General features: G+C 38.9%; 1 protein-coding gene across 11 annotated transcripts in view; it reads left to right on the top strand.

Moving 5' to 3' along the window:
• NLGN1 (neuroligin 1) overlaps positions 1-21,724 on the top strand; it is a 676,946-nt gene that overhangs the window by 315,910 nt on the left and 339,312 nt on the right. For all 11 annotated transcript variants that reach the window (XM_075937978.1, XM_075937977.1, XM_075937975.1 and 8 more), the window contains one exon: positions 2,576-2,728. In XM_075937978.1, the coding sequence (XP_075794093.1) occupies positions 2,576-2,728 (153 nt within the window). The remainder of the gene's footprint in view (positions 1-2,575; positions 2,729-21,724) is intronic.

Below are 21,724 nucleotides of genomic sequence, written 5' to 3' on the forward strand. Positions count from 1 at the left end.
TGAGAGTGGAACATAGGAAAGTCATTCTTGTATGTAGGGGTGCAGAAAACACAGGTTATTTTATAAGGCACCATTTAGCATCCTTTTGGTTTTTAAATAAGTGATTTTATTCTAGAGCTTGAAGTATAGAAGAGCCCATTTCTGGATTTTGAGTACTTTAACTTGTTTTGAAACAAAAATATCTAGTAGCTGCCCTTATAAAAATAGAAATATCTGTGTTGACCTTTGTCATCAAATACAGATGAAGGAAATCCTGTGTTTGGACAACTTGCTCTCATCATTGTCCTTTCCATATTTGCCATACAATTCAAAATAAAAATATGAAGAGTTTTACTGAGGACTGCTTAATTGAGTGTGCCCAAAATAAAAGGAATAACTCATAAATCTAAAATAGCCTTTTCCACGCTGATATTAAATGGAGCGTGGACAGGAGAGAACTTGATTACTGTTATAATGATCATGGTTTTCTTTCATAGTGAAAGCAAATTTTACACCAGTGTATGGAGAAAACTCCCTTTTCCTGACTCTGGAATTTTAAACATGACCTTTAGTCTGCTACTTTTCATAATTAGAATGCAGCATTATATGCTGTGTTGGGAAATGGAAAAAAGTGAGCTGGTAGCAGACCAGATCAAAGTATCATTAATCCATGCATGTATTGACAATAATTTAATTGTAAACCTTTACATCACTTTATTTCTTCCATTTCTGATAAAAATGATGATTAATCAAGTTTAAATAGAAAAAGGGCAAATGTGGGATTTATTCAAAAATCCTCTACAGAAACCCAGCCTTGCTATAGGACCCACTAAGAAGAATCTTTAAAATGAAATTTGTAATTTAACAAGTGGTTGAAGTTGTATAGCTTAATAATTAGGGTTGCCAGATGGTTTCAACAAAAATACTGGACACACTTGACATTACATCACAATCTACATTACATCTTATTTAGAAAATGCTGGACATTTATATTTTCTCATTTATATTTTCTCAATTTGTGTCCTGAACAGAAAACTCAAATACTGGACTGTCTGGTTCAAAACTGGACACCTAGCAACACTGTTAATAATAGCCAATAGCTATTAGTAGACTAGCCAGTGCTGAGACTTCTTTATGAATGTTTGATGCTGAATTTGTCAGATGGACTTCCCCCACATTGGAACACAGAGGAATAAATTTTGTTTACCAGCGCTGCAGCCATGGAGCCACATGGCTCCCATTGGCTCTGCTTCACCATTTGCAGACAAGGGGAGCTGTGGGTATCCGTGGCTGCAGAGCTGCTAAATAAAAACACTGGAGCAGCCAGTTAGCAGGTTTCTCAAAGTGGTTCACAGACCACTTTGTGAAACAGCGGTGTAAATGAAAGTTTGGAGAGCTGCAAAATTCTTTTCCTAATGTATTTATTTTGTGCATATGTGACATGTTGTGTATAGTCAATTAGTCTTTCCCCGTACAGTCATAGCAGTGCATACGCAGTGTAGTTGTGGCTGTGTCAATCCCAGAATATTAAAGAGAGAGTCAGCGAGGTAATATCTTCTGTTGGACCAACTTCTGTTTGTGAGAGAGCTCTGTGTGGTTCAAAAACCCTCTCCGCAACAGAAGTTGGTCCAATACAACTTGTCTCTTTAATAGTTACTTGTGGGCAGTGAGTTTCCCCATCAGCACTTATAGCAGCAGAGGAGAGGAAGCCTTTTATATTCAAACTTCCTATTCTTCCTTCCTCCTATTTCCATGGAAAAATGTATTATAAAATCAAACAAATTACCATTTGAAAATTAGAAAGATTTTAAATTAAGTGCCCTCTGTAAGATTTGCAGAAAGAGATACCTGAAGTTCCATGCTAGTTCAATGCTTTTTAAAATTAGGCCAGTTATTCAAAACCTCAGTATGAATTTCAAAAACTAATTTCATCCATCTCTGTTTGAAAATCGTGGCCAATCTATACTTTTTGTTGATTATGCAAAAGAAACTAAGTAGCCATTTCCCCTTATCCTCCTGGTTGTCCTTAGTACAATGTAGTATTGATTTGATGTCTAAAGCATACAAACTGTTTTCCCCAGCAGCAGAATAACTCTGACACTCAAACTTTAGGCGTGTTCACATCTCCTTTTACAAATTAGTTCTCTTATCTTGTTAGAAGCCTACATAAAATAAATGATTTCACCTATTTACACACATGGCCAGATCCAATTCATCTTAATGACAAAATATGTGTGTTTGTATGTGCACAAAACTGTTGGATGAGACTTTCAGAAGAACTCAGCTTTGGCTTACGTCCACTCCTGCTGACGTCAATGGACAATTTGCCATCAACTTTTATGGAGGCAGAATGAGGCCAAATGAGTGGTACTGAAAATTCCACCTGTTTAAACACAATGATGAAATTATACTTTTTCATACACTTCTTGGGTTATTAATCTGTCCAAAGCATGAAGTATGATCTCCCCCAGCTGAGTAATTAATCAATGTTGCTTGAGAGACATGACGAAAAATAAAAATAACTAAGACACATTATTGCATGTATCTTTTTTTTGCCACATTCTTGAGATAAAGTGTTTCTCAATATTTTTTCCAGACATTCGGGACAGTGGGGGACCTAAGCCAGTGATGGTATATATTCATGGAGGGTCCTACATGGAAGGCACTGGAAATTTATATGATGGCAGTGTTCTGGCAAGTTATGGCAATGTGATAGTCATCACAGTCAACTATCGCCTTGGGGTACTTGGTAAGAAGCTTTTGGATTTCAATTAATCCCTGCTATCTGCATTGCACTTCATACTATTTGTGAGAATATATTCAGAAAACCATTTTTACTTTGTTTTTAAAAACCTTGTTTCCAAACCAAGTCTTGTTGTTATTTAGCTGCAAAACACATTTTCTGCCTTTAGCTTGCAGAATAAATGGAAACTCTGCTTCCGGTTTAATGATCTAAAAATACAATGCAGATGTTCAGATTTGCTGAGTTCATGATGCCTCTTTCTGTTATTTATGAACCTTATGTTGATTAGACTCACATACTGTGTAGGGAAAATTGATCTAATAGTATTCAAGCACTAATTCAAGTGCTTATTTTTGGTTTGTGATGCAGAAAGATTAGCAATAATGCTTATGTTTTGTTGATCAACATGGCTTTTTGACCTTTGAAGAAGCAAGAGAGTTTGGGATACTCAACTGGCATTTTTGTAACTGCATTGTGCTTTTGCCATATAGCTGAATTTCTTTGGTTTTAAAGTAAGAAGTATCTATCTAATTAAATATTTCCAACAGTTTTCTAGGCTAAATAAGAATGTCAGAATGGAGAGCAGACTCATATTGTTTTGACTTAGATGAATGATGTAGGCTAACATTATTGGTTTAAATAAGGAAGAGTTGTGTGGTGGGCTCCAAAGTATACATTCCTAAGTATTTGTTTAATTAACATATAGCCACTCATTCAGGATAGGTAAACTTGTGATAGATCTGACAACTCAAGACAACAAGATAAGTTGTTTTTTTCCATTGTTTTCTGCTGAAATGCTGTGTTTTGAAATGTATGGCATGAACTGGATTCCAGGATATGGTATAGATTAATATTGAATAATTGATATTGCATATCAGAACGTTTATGAAAGATACATGACACTATATCTATTATCCCAAATGGCTTGATAAACTGGCAGCTAAATTATGTAATAAATAACCTGTTTCGTTCACAAGTCCAATGAACTTCATTCTTAGTATGTTAGTAATAGGAAAAGGTTACTGGTGGTCATTGAGCATGATGCTTTTATTTTCCATTCCGTGGTCCTATTATTTACTCAGTCTCCATTTTCTCTGTGTTTAGTATGCTCCTACTCCTTTCATGAATTAATTAATTCTTACTGGCTTTCCTGAGTCACTGCCATCTGTTGATTGGGGTTTTTTTTTTTTTAATAAAAAACTGGGAAATTGAAAGACAATGAATTTGACTTTGGTTTTGATGTAGTTTAATCTCAAGTCTTGAAACTTTATATAATTTGAATTTTTACATTGCACCCAGTTATTTTCACATGTAAAATGAAAAGTACTATTTAAAGCTTGTCTAGCTCTTTGTTTAGTGTCCAGTCCGAGCTTTAATGGGTCTGCAATTCTTTTGACAATGCAACATGGTATCTTGTTTGCTTCTCCTCCCCTCCCCCAATGTAGTTACACATTGACTTGTTAGTATCATAATTTGGAATTCACTTTCATTGTCAACATACTGTATCAGCTTTCTATTTAATGGACTTTCCTTTTTCTAATTTATTTTTGTTCATTCATTGCTGATGTACCACTTTACATTTATCTGCATTACCGGTCCGGTAGGCTAGACTGTCAGACTAAGTAAAAATGTTCCTTATCTGATCGCATTATTATTTATTTGCTAGTTCCAAACTGTGTACTGTAACAGAACTGCTGAACATTTTGCTTTTTGTACCAAATAATAAACTATTTTGCATGGAAGATTATATTTTAACCTGAGATTTCAACACGGATCCCCCCGGTATCTCACTACTAACAACTTACTAAACTTAAATGTTCCTTTTTTCTCCCTCTGATTTCTGTGTCTTTCAGACAACAACAATGAAGAAAGATGTACTTTTTTCTTTTATTTATAAACTATGTTGGTAAAATCACTAACACTGAAAAGAGAATCTAGGAAGAGCTGTAATATTTAAAATGTCTGTCCTTTCAAATCACCTTTTGAAAACTGACTAAACTTCTGCTTTACAGACTTCCCTTATTGCAGTAAACATAACATTTGATTGCATATAAACAAACTGTTATACTTCACTGTGTATGGACTGCAGGAACAAATCAGGGATTAAAAAGAGAATTTACACAGTATGCAATTTTCTCCTCTGCCTTGCATTACTATTGTTTTCTACCTTTATCATCTCTGCAGGTACTACTGTGCAATAAGTGTTTAATTCCTAAACACAGGTCTTTTGGAATAAAAGCATTAGATATAAATGTCTATTGATGCTGTTTAAGAATATTATTCAGCATTACACAATTGTCCACCAAAATATTAATCTGTTGTCCTCAGGATTTCGCTCATTGTTTCTCTTGTTAACTAATTCCCTCTCTGAGGTTGTGTCTACACAGCCGTTCTAGCTCGAAATAAGCTACACAATTTGAGCTAGGCAAATTGTGTAGCTTATTTCGAGCTTATTTTGAGGGAGTTTATTTTGAAATTTGGCGTTGTCTACACAGCACCAAATTTTCAAATAGACTGCTGTTCCAGCAAGTCACTTAATCCTCATGGAACGAGATTTACCAGGATGTTGTAATAGCAAGTCCATTATTTTGATTGTATTTTGAAATAACGGGAATGCTGTTAAGATGTGGAAAACACTATTTTGGGATACCGGACATATCCTAAAATAGCACCGCTATCTCAACATATCCTAACAGAGCTACAAATCTGGTGAACATATTACGCAAAATAGTTTTGGGGAAGGAGGGAGAGAGGGAGGAAGCAAGCAAGGAGAGGGAGGGCTCCAGGCAGGATTTAGCATGCCAGTATGTTTTTATAAGTACACAGAATAAAAATGTGGAAGCAGTGGTTCTTGACTTCTTCCATGCTGAGACACCCTGCTATCTATCCAAGATTGATCCAGGTTCTCCTCCTATTTAGCATTTTAGGAAGGGCAAAGTTGTCCTGACCCGAACTCTGTTTTGCAATCCCCAGTTTGAGCACCTGAATGTTAAGGCAATGTAAAGATGTTGTTTACGAGTCAGATGATCCCTTTAGCCTATTTAAATAGCAGCACATTTCCTCTTTTAAAAAACAATAGTAACTCGAGCGGCATATTTTTAGTTTATTCTTTATTCAGTATGCTCTCAGAGTCTTGGCCTCTTGGTCAAGTCCAGAACTTCTGAATTGCTGCTTTTTGCAAAATATATTGCAGGGATAATGCACATCTGATATGCCTGTAATGACTACTTCTTCAATATGCATCTAACTTAAATCTTGTATCTCATTCCTAACTGATTGCTCGGTATAAACTTCAATCTATTTTTGATTGTTCAAAAAGCTTTTTGGAAAATAACACTACATTACTCTCATACTGTATCTTGTACATATAACTTTCTGCAGTTTGTATCAAACGAAGTCACAAATTTATTGTAATCTTTTCTGATTGATGCTCTAGATTAGTTTTAGTCATCTTTGTGTATGCATTTTGACATTGGAACAGTTTCTAATAATTTTGATGGCCTCTTTTCTGTGCTCACTCTGCATTTGTGATAGCAGAGTGTTGCTGTATAGATATGGATGTGGATTACTATGTAGCCAACAATAAGAGACCACTGCAGATGTACTCATTAAAGGCCACATGGCGCTCCTCCAGCTTTTTCATGGGAGAATGGGGAAACATGCCAGGAAAACTACATGAAGTTCTAGCTATCCTCTCTTTATGAGGAAAGAGTTTGTAGGTTTCTAGAAGGGAAGGGAGTTCTATATGTTCTGAGAATATATGAAGCTGCATCGAACGTAGCTTGAGACAATAAAGGTGCTTACACTGCTACTGTCCTAATACAATGTTAGTAGTCAGTTGAACTTGAAATGTATTTAATAAAAAGTAGGTATGTTAAACAAATGAAAAACCTGAAGAGGTTCCTGGCCCAGTGTTACCTTTGTTTGTCTCTAGAATAAAAGCCCATTACTATCTTTCTTTAATGACAGGAGGGAAAGGAAAGCTATTTGCTTTGGAAGCTTGGGGACCATTGAATGGAAATGTATTGTTTATATCTTCTGTGGCCTTTACATGGTGTTTACAATGCATGTCCTGTGCAATCTGTCTCTTCCGGTGAGGGATGGTAAGCAAAAAGTCTGATAACCTTGAACTTCTGAGACTCTCTAGGGAGAGCTCTGTAGTAAGTGCTAGGAAGGTTTTATATCTTCTTTATAATAAATATAACCGGCAAAAGGGCAAAATGCAAACAAGTTAAATTTTCAGGTTGATTAATTTAAATCATTAGCAGTATATCTTAAATACCTTTATCCAATAAGTAAAGTAATGGCAAGTTGTTTATGTTTTCTTAAGTTCACTAAAGAAATGTGAAAATGAAGAACCTCTCTTTTGTGTCCAGAATGGGGTAAAAAGTCCTTCTTGGCACTTACAAAAGCACATTGAAATGATGAAATACTTGCAGTATTATTTTTCACGTCCTACTATCTGAAAAGAAATATTTAGAAAGGATGAATGCCTTGTGATTTGCATCAGGTTGCATTACCATCTGTCTTTCTTGGCAGTGCCAGCAAAAGAGAGAGTTTGCCTGTGTCTACTGCATGGTCATCTTTTTTACAGCTCTTGGACACTTTTTATCATCCAGGATCCAAATGGGATTCAAAAGAAATATAGTTCAGACAGTCGTTATTCCAACTCATCTCTAACTCATCTTGGAGGGTGCAAGGGTGATTCATAAGAATCTTTCCTCTGGAGCTAGCGATGAGCTTTGTTTACATTTCCCAATTTGTTCTTCCTCCACAAGCCAATGAAAACTTTACCATAGAAATGGATAAAGTGTTCTTTTAATGGCCTGAAGCAAACATTTGTAATGATCAAAGAAATAACAAGAAATTTCTGACTTCTAATGTGTATTCCGTCTTGCTGCATTAGCAGTAAAAACAAATATCAGATCTCTTAAGAGTGTGAGACCACATCCTCCTGGTTATACTGTAATAACTAAGCCCGCGGCTATACACGGCACGGAGTAGGCAGTTCGAATTAGGCTTTCTAATTCAAACCACCATTACACCTCGTTCCACGAGGAGTAACGGTAGTTCGAATTAGAAAGCCTAATTCGAACTACCTACTCCGTGCCGCATGTAGCCGCGGGCATGGAGTCCGAACTACTGGGGATTTAAAAATGGCGGCGCCCGGCAAGATGCAAATGAAGCCCGGGATATTTAAATCCTGGGCTTCATTTGCAACTTCAATTGACTACATTAGCCACCCTAGTTCGAACTAGGGTGGTAGTGTAGACATACCCCTAATAGTGGTTTCCTGCTAAGAATGCAGATGTAGGTGTGCTTAATTATGTAACTGTGCAGCATTTTTTTTAATATTTAGCAAGAGTTTGACTCTGATAATCAGGTTAGAAACACTTACTTTAGTATATTCAGCTATTTTTATATTAAATCGTAGCACAGCTACTCTAGTCATCCTTCACTTTTTCTGCCACAGTTTGTGTGTGGGGCAAGGGTAGGAACGAGCAAGATCCGGCTCGTGGGTCACCCCACCAGGACCCTCAGGCACAGAGCAGCCCCTATGCTGCTTTAAGTGGCTGGCTGTTCCTTGTGGCTCTCTGCTCTGGGTGCTGAGGGAAGGGTTTCCAGCTAACAGGGGCTGAGAGATTTTTCAGGGTGGTGGGGCAGGGTCAGAGCACAAAGCCTTCCCTCTTTCTTGCATCCACACCAGAAAGCCACAGGGAGCAGCCAGCCATTTTGAACAGGATGGGACTGCAGCAGCAGGGAATCTGCCTCAGGGTCCTGTGGGACTTCTGGCTGGGAGATGCCTAGGTAAATGCCTCCCAGCCAGAGCCTGTCTCTGGCACACACATCCCTTCCATCTCTTCTCCCAACTTCCTTCCCCAGGCCACCACCCCCTCTAATTCCAGGTCACCGCCCAAACCCTCTGCACCCCCTCACTCTAGGTCACAACTCACACCCAGACCCTGTACTCCCTCCTACAACCCTCCCCAGTCAATGATCCACTACTGCACCCACACCCCCTTCTGGACCATGCATCCCAAATCCCTGTCCCTGACAGGATTTGGCCCCTCCTTTATCCAAAATGCCTCTCAAACACCACACCCTCTACTTCACTCCAGTCCTTTACTCTGAGCTCCCTTCTGCACCCAACCTCCATCCCACACCTCCTCTATAGAGAAATACCATTCTTTACCACTTACCAAAATATTGGAGTTGCCCTCCTATGAAAATTATTGCCCATCCCTGGTGTAGAGGGGAGGTTTAGAGTATGGCGAAATGGCTATGGGTTACTCCCTTATCCCCTTGTGTTCAATGGAATCCAATTTTTCATCACTGTACCCATTTTACAGTGATCTGTTTAAAATATTTTTCATGATAACTATTTTGACAAATTATAAACTGCTAATAAGTTACAAGAAACTAGGAAAAATCCATTGATTGTTAGCAGAAGCTGTGAACATTTAGAATGTATTTTACAGTCAGTGTGATTGTGGCACATATCTATGTACTTATATGGTCCCCTTCTCTATGGTAACTTGATGGGCTGAATTCAAATATCCACCATCTCCTGGTGGCTACCTAACTTGAATTACTTGCATATCCTTCTCTCATTCTCACATAATTTTTCAGAAATTTGTATGTCTGCCAATAGTTTTATTGTGCCAGTCAACAAGCTAAGACACTTAGTGTTATAATGGCTATAAAATACCAACTGATTAGTTAAACCAGTTTTCCTCTTTCTGTAATTTAATTCCTATAAGTAATTTCTCAATAGGTGGTACTTCAGGTCACTCACAGGTTGACATTGGTTGAGAAACACTTATTCTTTATGCAGGTCTCTAATTCAATCTCTCTCCTCTATCTTGATAGTTACCAAAGTATTTATTAATCTAGTTTTTTTTTAAAATATGTGGCAGTGTAGGAATAATACAACACAATATATCTTTATTTTGTAATGTACAGTGTCTTTGTTACAAACTGTATTCCAGAATGTTTTACAGAATTATAGCTACCTAGCAAAATAACAGCGAAAGAAAGAAAAATGTCAAGAGTTTCTGTCCTTCATTTCATGGTAATGCTATGTACCCTTGATAATTAGTTTAAAACTGGGTATTGTTAAAGTATTTCATGCTCTGATCCCATACTGAGTTCTGTTTGTTTTATTTCTGACATAGTTAGTGGTATTATCAGACCCTGTCCAGATTCTACACACCAGAGATGGAATCCTGGTCATATGGATGTCAATGTGAATTTGCCATTGACCTCTGAAGCTGGGATTTCACTTCAGATTGTTGTAATCCTAGCTGGTAGAAATCTGTTCTGCACAAATGTAGAAATTCTCTCTTTTGGAAGTTTGTTTAAAAGGCTTTTTTTTTTCAGTGAGTGTCCTTAAAGAATCAGCATCTACCATATGGTTATTTCTGATATTCCCTATAATTAGAAGCAAGATTACAACACTGCCAAATACTTCGTTAAATTCAACTGTTGCTGATAGTAAAGATTTTGGTTAAATGTGATTAATTGTATATGCTTGAACTGTATACTTGTTTCTGTGTTGAACATGGAGAAGTGTCTTATAACAATTAACAATAACAAATATTGACAGGAAAGCAAAAAGATTCTTCATTTTTATGCTAATAGTGAAAGTAGTCAAGCTATAATCCCTTTTTTCATCTTTTTGTGCTTGATACAACGATGAACAACTCTTAGAAATCTTAATGTCTGGTTTCTCAGCAAATATAGAATGTTGGGGGTGTTCATAAGGTTTGACTATCTCAGTTCTCAGGAACACTTTATTTTTATTTAATCCCTGAATAGCCCATTGTTACTTTATAAAATGCTTGTTGTGTGGTGTGTTTTTCATCTCACTGTGGTTCCTTGTACTTGGCAAATATATTTTAGCACTGAAGAGTGAGGTGTTTTAAAATTTGTGGCCCTTCCACCACATTCAAGGAGTTATATGTCGGGCTAAGATTATATTGTGAAAATGTAATGTTCTGCCTAGCTTTGCAGATTGGTTGTGCTTTGAGCCTCCTCTTCATTCCTGTATGGTAGATGAGCATCCAGCAACTTAAAAGTATGAAATAAGTGCAATATGCTAATTGCGCTGATTACTCAATATATCCCACCATTTGGGTCTCTCAAGGTACCAAATTGGTAAGAATGAGAGTCAGATTCCTTGCACTAGAGATGGCAAAAAGAGCACTGTTTTTACAGGTACATGTTGAAAGGGCTTTTTGCTATTAGAACAAGCTTTTTAAAGGATGTAAGTTCTAATTCTGATATCCTTAAGCATGCTGTATAACACCATATTCCCCAAGAAGTCACATTAAAATCAGTGAGACTATTTAAAAAGCAAAGTTCTACTCAATATGAGAAGGGTGGCAGTGTCTGGCCCTGATTCATTTGAAACAGTGAGAGCATGTCTACATTATGTAGGTCAAACTTCTAGCATTCAATTTAGTGGGTCTAATGTAGACCCCCAAATTGAATGCTGCATGCAGTCTTCCACCTGCATCCCATATTCCTCATTCTGTGATGAGTAAGGCAAGCCAATGGGAGAGGACACGCTACGGTGGCTCTGCTTAAGATAAGCAAATTCTAGCAGTGAATTTTGCATAGTTGGATGGCGTACCTTAAGCCAATCTGCCTGGTCTAGTGTTGAGCACACCTGGCAAGCAGTTATTCAAGCAAGCTGACCCATAGGGTCCAATGGGATTATTTGCATGAGTAAGTATTTAGCAGTATAAATAAGAAGTTTGCAGTCTAACCATTGGCTTTTCAGCAACCTGTTTAAGTAGGAATATGCATCAATAATCAAAATATGTTTTTGAGCAAAAAGCTACTTCCATTGATGAAAATTAAAGGGCCAGCTTTTGTGGCAAATGTTCTAATAAAAAGAATGTAAATTGTGTTCTTATTCTCATTTGGAAAATGTATTAGAGTTGCAAAATCATTATGGCTGCTACACCAAATAGTGCATGTTTTACCAAAAACAGTCATTTATTGTTTAGAGAACAATGTACTATTTGCTAACTGTGGACAGCATGAGTCCATGCCCATTGGCTTCAGCAGACTCAAGGTTTCCCCAAATATACTACTTTCATAATTAAGGGCTTTCCATTTGAATTAAGGGTTACAGTGTTTATCACTGAGCTTACAAAATATAATATTAAAAATGTGTTTTTAAGAGTTTTGAAATAGCTTTTTGTATCACCATCACTTTAATTAAACAGAATTTGATTTTGCACATACCTGGTGGGTTTTTTTCAGTACTTTCAAATCAGTATAAGAATTTTCTCAGTTTTAAATTAATCTAACAAAACTGTCAATGACACACTTATTTTGGTCATTAATTTTAGTATGTGTGACCTACTCTTCGTTATATTTGGGTTTAGTGGGTAAATTTTTTCATATTGATTTTTTTCCCTTCAGAAACATATAAAGTAGAGCATATTAGGTAGCATTTTCAAAAGCAGGCACCACGGGAAGTGGAGCAACCCAACGTCTTCTGCTGCTCCGCCGCCATCTCTCAGCTGGGTCACTCTGCTTCATTAAGGTGGCAGGAAGTGGCTCCAGCCCATTCCCCTTAGTGATGCAGAGATCAGGAGCAGGGTAGGGCATTTTGCTTCCCACCACTGTGGACTGTGAATAGACTTGGCCTTCCTGGGGACACTCCACACTGCTCCTGACTCATGGACACTATAGAGTCAGCTGAATTGCAGAACTGTGCCTTAAGAGATTGGGGGGAATCAAAAAAAGGGTTTCCTCTTTATAGGAAATCTATATAAGATGGGGGAGGAAAACAATGATTGTCTTTAGCTTGCCTTAACCCTGCCCCCCACTCCAAGGATTATTTGAAAACACCTGGAAACAAAAGGATTGTAACTGAGGCATGAGGAGAGAGAACTTCTGGACCCAGGCTAAGAGTTACCTGGCCTTTGAAGGACTCTACCAGAAACAATAACTAAGCTGAAAGTTAATATTTGTAGCCAGTTTGTTAGTGACTCTAGCTTAAATTGTGTGCTTTATATTATTTTCTTAGTAATCTACTTTGTTCTGTTTGCTACCTCATTAACTACCTAGAATATACCTTTTGTTATTTATAAACATATTTCTGGCATATAATATGATCCAATTTGTGTAATTTCTAACAGTGGGGGAAGGCAGTATGAGAGGCTGTCCATAACTTCTTTCACGTTGAGGAAGGAGGTAAGCTTCATATAACTTTGGGTTTTTCCCTAAGGGTGGGAGATTGAACATCTGGGTGCTGTGGTAAATCCCTCAAGTGGAATTTTCCCAGAGCTCTTTTTAGTGTCTTCATATGGGTATGGCTCTCCCTGTGGGTTTTGCTAGGGAATGCCTCTGTGCTAGCTCAGCAAGATAAGGTTTAAGGCAGGGATGGGCAATAATTTTAGCAGGAGGGCCACTTAATGAATTTTGGTACATGGTCATGGGCCGGCTCTACCCCCAGAAGGGGTAGGGCATGGGTTGGAAGGGGCGGGGCTCAGGACTAGACTCTCCCCCAGAGTTGTCTGGGGCTGGAGGCTTTGCATTAAAAACAGAGCAAAGGGCTTTCGGCTCCCAGCCCCACTGCTACCGTGTTGCCTGACAGCTGTCCAGGGTTGCTGCAGGTATTTAAAGGGCTCATGGCTTTGGCCTCCACCAGTACAGTGCTGTGATTGGGAGGCATAAACCATTTAAATAGGTTTCTGCAGCCTGAGCCACTGCCTAGAACTTTGGTGTTCTGGGCAAGCAGGCTATAAATAAAAAATGGCCAGAGGCAGTCCGCAGGCCAGATCGAAGTGTTAGGTGGCCCAAATCCAGCCCCTGGGCCGCATTGTGCCCCTCCCTGGTTTAAGGGAAAACCAGGCTGGCAGAGTAGGCTGACTCAGTGGTAACTCAGCACCTCAGTTGCTATTGTAGTAGTGCTAACCCATCATGATAGGCCCCTCTTTTATTGGCTCTTTAGTCAGGTCTTTGAACTGTCACAAGTGGCCTATGACTCAAGCCAGCGTGGGCTGCAGTCTTTTCCATTGGTCTCTAGTGTTGATACATGATTTCAGGAAGGCATCCTGGATTTGAGTCAGGAGAGTGACAGTGAGTTGAGATCTTGGTGTATCAGCAGGTTCAGATCTTAATATATTCCCAAATCACAGCAACATCTCACCTGATGTTGACTGGCAAAATGCCCTGCAAAAACAGGTGCCACAGTATCAGCATTGATTTAAGAGAGCCTGAATGTGGCACTGATATCATTGTCAACAAGACTGACAGGGGAGCTGTTGCACCAAACTGGTGCATGATACTCCACCATTGATAAGGTCCTGATGTTTGAAGTGTGCTGGCATCACATCCCCAGATGTGCCAGTGAGTTCTGGAATGATGTTAATCTTGTTTTTTATCTTCTTACTCGTGCAAGTAATTCCTTTATGATGCATCAAAACAGAAGTTATGCTTTAGTCAAACACAAGTTAGTGGCTCAATACAACAGTAACTGGGTAAAATGTAATGGCTTGTAATGTACAGGAGGTCAGACTAGATGATCTAATTGTCCCCTCCGGCTTGAAACTCTGAGTCTATGAATAGTCAATGGAGCTGCTCATGACAACGCATACTACTTAGTGTGTGTGAGAGTTGCATAAGCAGACTCAGGCATCAGACACATCTATGATTATATTTAAACTGTTTTTGGTCATACAGTAGAATTCTTACATTGTTCACTGTTTAATATCTAGTAAAACTCCAGAAAATGTGAATCATTAGCATCAGAATGACAGGCACATCCATTATCTTTTTATGAAACTTTAAAGGTGGTGTCAGGAGATGGCATTTTATTTAGTCTCTTTCTACTGTGCCCCCACTGGTTCTCCGGTAAGCCGCCTTCTGGGCTTCCTCCCACTCTCCATTTTAGTAAGATGATAAATGAATGGAAGATTATATATTATTGCCTAATTAAAAGTACATTAAAGTGGAAGTAAAGAGGGAAAATTAATAGCAAAACCAAAATGCTGCAGTAGCAAATCATTCATTTAATCTTCCTGAAATAAAAAAAACATACAGAGGAAATGCAACTCACAACCCCTTTAGGGGGCTTTAACAACTGCCAACTGAGGCTTCTAATTTCCCCCCCAATATCTAGTACTTAATATTTGGAACTTTAACAGCTTTTGAGGGTTATATTATGCTACGTGTTGTATAACCTGTCCAGCTTGCCAAAATTGTTCCCCTCAGCTTTAGAGCATCAGTGCTGTGTGGATCACCTAAAGCATGCAAAATAAGTATTTTATTTCTCATAAAATCTATGACATAGATAGTAATGGTAAACATTTAGAAAAATCTCAAAGTCCTCTAACAGCATTCATCTCTTTCCTATATTGATGCATTTATTATAGTCTGATTAGTCTTATTTAGAATTCTGAAAGCACTTGGCTCACCTCTTTTTTAAATGGATCAAGTTACCTCAGGATAACCCAGATCATATGAAGCCCAACCCACTATTCACCTAGATTTACAAAGTCCTCATTTCATAGGTCAGCTAATAGGATTAGCATTCAGATCTCAGATCAGCTGTAATTCATGACATTTAAGTGACTTTTTTTGTGAGGTGGTATTAGCCCAAAAGAATCATGTATGCAGTAAAGCGGAGAGAAAAGATTGCCATGCTTGAATATGTACCATCAAAATGACAAAATGGCCTTCTAGTAAACAATAGGTTATTGACTTGGTATGTTTAAAGGGTCAACTGTAGTGCACAGCGGGCAAGATATTTATGAAATGGGCAGCCTGAATATACAGCGTGCTTATAAAATGAACTGTTTCTTTTCTATCTCTGCTTTTCCTGGCAAACCAAATTGACATTATTCATCTGGCTTGATAGATAACTGTTGCTTCACTATTTTTAGGGCATGATGACACTACTATTTGCTGCTGACTCATAGAGCTCTAGTCCAGTACAAGGACATTTTAAAGAGCACTTTTCCCCAACATATGTCATACAACTTCCTCTTGTTAAAACTGGAAAAACAATGTACCTTTAAAATGACTCACTTTGGCACAAAAGTAGTTTTTGTGTTGAGAGCAATTAATCATTGGAAAGAAATTCTCTTCATCGATATTTAATCATGTAATAAATGGATCACAGTTTTGCCAAAACCCAAATTGATATTTGGGAGTGGAGAATCAACAAATCCTAAACTGGAAGGGACCTTGAGAGCTCATTGAGTTCAGTTCCCCGTCCTCATGACAGGACCAAACACTGTCGAGATCATCCCTGATGTCTATCCAATCTGCTCTTAAATATCTCCAGTGATGGAGATTCCACAACCTAGGCAATTTATTCCAGTGTTTAACCACCCTGACAGTTAGGAAGTTTTTCCTAATGTCCAACCTAAATCTCCCCTGCTGCAATTTAAACCCATTGATCATCAGAGGCCAAGGAGAACATTTTTTTCCCCTCCTCCTTATAACACTCTTTTAGATACTTGAAAACTGCTATCATGTCCCCTCTCAGAATTCTATTTTTTAAACTAAACAAGCCCAATTCTTTCAGTCTTCCCTCCTAGGTAGTGTTTTCTAGACTTTCAAACATTCTTGCTGCTCTTCTCTGGACCATCTCCAATTTCTTCACATCTTTCTTGAAATGTGATGCCCAGAACTGGACACAATACTCTAATTGAGGCCTAATAAGCACAGAGTAGAGCGGAAGAATGACTTCTCATGTTCTGGTCACAAAACTGTTAATGTATCCCAAAATCATGGGTTTTTTGCAACAGTGTGTTGACTCATGTTTAACTTGTCCACTCTGACCCCTAATTCCCATTCAGCAGTACTGCTTCCTAGACAGTTGCTTTCCATTCTGATGTGTGAAACTGTTCCTTCCTAAGTTGAGTACTTCACATTTGTCCTTATTAAACTTCATCCTGTTTACCTGAGACCTTTTCTCTAGTTTGTCCAGATCATTTTGAATTTTGACCCTATTCTCCAAAGCACTTGCAACCCCTCCCAGATTGGTATCATCTGTAAACTTAATAATTGTACTCTAAATGCCATCACCTAAATCATTGATGAAGATATTGAACAGAACCGGTCCCAAAACTGACCCCCTGTGCAACCCCATTTGTTATGTCCTTTCAGCATGATTGTGAACTGTTAATAGCTACTCTCATAGGGTATGTCTACACTACCACGCTAGTTCGAACTAGCGGGGTAATGTATGCATACCGAACTTGCTAATGAAGCCTGGGATTTGAATTTCCCGGGCTTCATTAGCATAAAGACGGCGCCGCCATTTTTAAAAGCCGGCTAGTGCGAACCCCGTGCCGCGCGGCTACACGCGGCACGGGCTAGATAGTTCGAACTACGTAGCCATTCCGAACTATCTGTACTCCTCGTGGAACAGAATGGCTACGTAGTTCGAACTTCCACGAGGAGTACCGATAGTTCGGAATGGCTACGTAGTTCGAACTATCTAGCCCGTGCCGCGTGTAGCCGCGCGGCACGGGGTTCGCACTAGCCGGCTTTTAAAAATGGCGGCACCGGCTTTATGCTAATGAAGCCCGGGAAATTCAAATCCCGGGCTTCATTAGCAAGTTCGGTATGCATACATTACCCCGCTAGTTCGAACTAGCAGGGTAGTGTAGACATACCCTAAGAATGGTTATCCAGCCAGTTGTGCACCCACCTTATAGTATCCCCACCTGAGTTGTATTTTCCTAGTTTATTGAAAAGAAGGTCATGCAAGATTGTGTCAAATGCCTTACTAAAGTCTAGGTATACCACATCCACCACTTCTCCCTTATCCACAAAGTTTCATATTCTATCAAAGAAAGCTATCAGATTGGTTTAATATGATTTGTTCTTTACAAATCTATGATGGCTGTTACTGATCACCTTATTATCTTCCAGACGTTTGCTGATGGATTCCTTGATTATGTGCTCCATTATCTTCCCTGGCACAGAATTTAAACTGACTGGTCTGTAGTTTCCTGGGTTGTTCTTATTTATCATTTTAAGGATGGTTACTACATTTGCCCTTTTCCAGTCTTCTGGAATCTCTCCTGACTTCCATGACTTTTCAAAGATGATAGCTAAAGGCTCAGATACCTCCTCTATTAGCTCCTTGAGTATTCTAGGATGCATTTCATCACGCCCTGGTGACTTGCAGACATCTAACATTTCTAAGTAATGTTTAACTTGCTCTTTTTTTATTTTAACTTCTAAACCTACCTGATTTCCACTAACATTCACTATGTTAGGCATCCCTTCACCATCCATCTACTTGATGAAAACTGAAACAAAGAAGTCGATAGCATCTCTGCCATTTCCAGGTTTCCTGTTATTGTTTTTCCCTCTTCACTGAGCAATGGCCTACTTTGACCTTGATCTTCCTCTTTCTTCTAATATACTTGTAGAATATCTTCTGGTTACCCTTTATGTCTCTGGCTAGATTGAGCTCATTTTGTGCCTTTGCCTTTCTAATTGTTCCCCTGTACACCTGCGTTGTTTGTTTATATTTGTCCTTTGTAATTTGACCTAGTTTCCACTTTTCATATAAGAAATCCTGGTTGATCCAAGGAGATCTCCAGCAGAATAGCTTGCTTTTTGGCCTTTAATAATGTCCCTTTAAAAAACTGCCAACTCTCTTCGGCTGTTCTTCCTTTTAATCTTGCTTCCGATGGGACCTTACCTACCAGCTCTCTGCATTTACTAACATCTGCCTTCCTGAAATCCATTGTGTCAGTTTTGCTGTTTTCCCTTCTACCATTGCTTAGAATCACAAATTCTATGTTTTCATGATCACTTTCACCCAAGCTACCTTCGACTTTCAGATTTTCAACTAGTTCCTCCCTATTTGTTAAAATCAAATCTAGAACAACTTCTCCACTAGTAACTTTCACAACCTTCTGAAATTAAAAATTGTCTTCTGTGCAGTCCGAGAACTTATTGGATAATCTGTGCCCTGCTGTATTAGTTTCCCAACATATGTCTAGATAGTTGAATTCCCCCATCACTACCTAATCCTGGGCTTTGGATGATATTGTTAGTTGTTTAAAAAAAAGCCTCATCCACCTCTTCTGATTGGGTAAGTAGTCTATAGTAGACTCCTAGCATGACATCACTTTTGTTTATTATGTCTTTTAACTTAAATCAGAGGCTCTCAACGAGACTGTCTCCTATGTCCATCTCCACCTCAGACCAACTGTATTAATTTATAATATACAAGGCATTACCTCCTCCCCTTTCTCCCTGCCTGTCCTTTCTGAGAAAGCTGTACCCTTCTATACCACTATTGCAATTGTGTATTATCCCACCAAGTGTCTGTGATACCAACCATGTCATAGTTGTGTTTATTTATTAGCACTTCAAGTTTTTCCTGCTTATTCCCCATACTTCTTGCATTTGTATACAGGCATCTAAGAAACTGATTTGATTTCCCCGGCAAGTTCTGCCTTGCCCCCCCCCCCCCTTAACTCTGCTATTATACCCTATGCTCCCTCCCATTTCTGAGCCATCTCCTAGGTCTCCATGTTTTTCACTTACCTGTGGGCTTTGGTCATCTCCCCCTGTTGAACCTAGTTTGAAGCCCTCCTCGCTAAGTTAGCCAGTCTGTGTCCAAATACTCTCTTCCCCTTCCTTTAAAGGTAAACCCCCATCTCTGCTTAGCATAATAATCTGTTTGTTGACAAGAGCAATAAAGTTCAGTTTGATAATTTTGTAAGTAGGAGGAAGCATACACTGAGGTCCAAAGCAAAAACAAATGGTATTCAGCTTGCCACAGAACAGATACTAAAATAAAGTCTTTGACTCCCTAAACTGTATCATTTGCCATTTCCCCTGCACAAATTACTAACTTACAATACTTTGTCTAGCAACAATGATGCTCATATAAATACAGTGCCCAAGAAAACTACTTTTTTCACCATTGTTTGGTCTCTATGCAACCACAGTCACATGCACTTTCCCCAGCTGGAGGGATGGAGGTGATGTCTGTACACTACTCTAGGACCTCTCTACATTGGCATATTCTTTCTGTATCTGGCTAGGCTGGTTCTGTGGTTACGGCAGGATGGCATTAAGTAAATGCAGTACAGCCCAAGATCTAGACTAATGCCTATGAGCTGCCTTTGCAGGCTTTCCTCTTACAATGCTCTTCCACTGGTGTATCTCCACAGACTTCTGATTTATACCACTGTTTGATGAGAAGAAGGCCCAATTTATAATTATACAGTGCAGAAATGGAATGTCTGGTTTTCTAAGGCTTAACTGAAATTATTTCTACATAATTCAGTAACAACACAATAATTGATGGTCTGTAGGCATTACCATTCTAGACTCTACTGCCATTGTACATGCAAATTTTTTAACTGTATAAAACTTGCTAAATTCTAATGTTTTGCATGTGTAGAGCTGCTAGCATATACTATTAGCAGCTCCATCCTACAAACTGACATGATACTTCATTGCCACAATACTTCCTAATACATTTCTGTATCTAACAATAGCTCTATATTGTGGCTTGTAGCAATATCTCTTAATGCATCCAAAGAGCCATATGCACCGTAGATTTACAAGACTTCATGATACAAAACTCTCTTGACCTAAATAAGGGCAAAAGAGGGGCCCTAAATTATTTCTCTGATTTCATGCATGGTCCCTGTGTAAATATATGCTATAGTGGGCCATCATAGAAAACACTACAGTATAATGTGGCCATTTGCATTGCACTCCAACTGAGTATAGAGTGAAGACTGAAGTTTCTGACATGGCAGTTTCTTTGCTGGCACCCTTAGAAATCTTCATAGAATCATAGAATTATAGGACTGGAAGGGACCTCGAGAGGTCATCGAGTCCAGCCCCCCGCCCTCAAGGCAGGACCAAGCTCCGTCTACACCATCCCTGACAGATGTCTATCTAACCTGTTCTTAAATATCTTCAGAGAGGGAGATTCCACCACCTCCCTTGGCAATTTATTCCAATATTTGACCACCCTGACAGTTAGGAATTTTTTCCTAATGTCCAATCTAAACCTCCCTTGCTGCACTTAGAATCATAGAATAATAGGACTGGAAGGGACCTCGAGAGGTCATCGAGTCCAGCCCCCCACCCTCAAGGCAGGATCAAGCTCCGTCTACACCATCCCTGACAGATGTCTATCTAACCTGTTCTTAAATATCTCCAGAGAGGGAGATTCCACCACCTCCCTTGGCAATTTATTCCAATATTTGACCACCCTGACAGTTAGGAATTTTTTCCTAATGTCCAATCTAAACCTCCCCTGCTGCACTTTAAGCCCATTACTCCTTGTCCTGTCCTCAGAAACCAAGAGGAACAAATTTTCTCCTTCCTCCTTGTGACACCCTTTTAGATATTTGAAAACCGCTATCATGTCCCCCCTTAATCTTCTTTTTTCCAAACTAAACAAGCCCAGTTCATGAAGCCTGGCTTCATAGGTCATGTTCTCTAAACCTTTAATCATTCTTGTCGCTCTTCTCTGTACCCTTTCCAATTTCTCCACATCTTTCTTGAAATGTGGCGCCCAGAACTGGACACAGTACTCCAGCTGAGGCCTAACTAGTGCAGAGTAGAGCGGCAGAATGACTTCACGAGTTTTGCTTACAACACACCTGTTGATACAACCTAGAATCATATTTGCTTTTTTTGCAACAGCATCACACTGTTGGCTCATATTCAACTTGTGGTCCACTATGATCCCTAGATCCCTTTCCGCCATGCTCCTTCCTAGACAGTCGCTTCCCATCTTGTATGTATGGAACTGATTGTTCCTTCCTAAGTGGAGCACTTTGCATTTCTCTTTATTAAACCTCATCCTGTTTACCTCTGACCATTTCTCTAACTTGCTAAGGTCATTTTGAATTATGTCCCTATCCTCCAAAGAAGTTGCAATCCCACCCAGTTTGGTATCATCTGCAAACTTAATAAGCGTACTCTCTATCCCAATATCTACATCATTGATGAAGATATTGAACAGTACGGGTCCCA

This window comes from Pelodiscus sinensis, chromosome 10, assembly GCF_049634645.1.
Source record: "Pelodiscus sinensis isolate JC-2024 chromosome 10, ASM4963464v1, whole genome shotgun sequence".
NCBI classification, from domain to species: Eukaryota; Metazoa; Chordata; order Testudines; family Trionychidae; genus Pelodiscus; species Pelodiscus sinensis.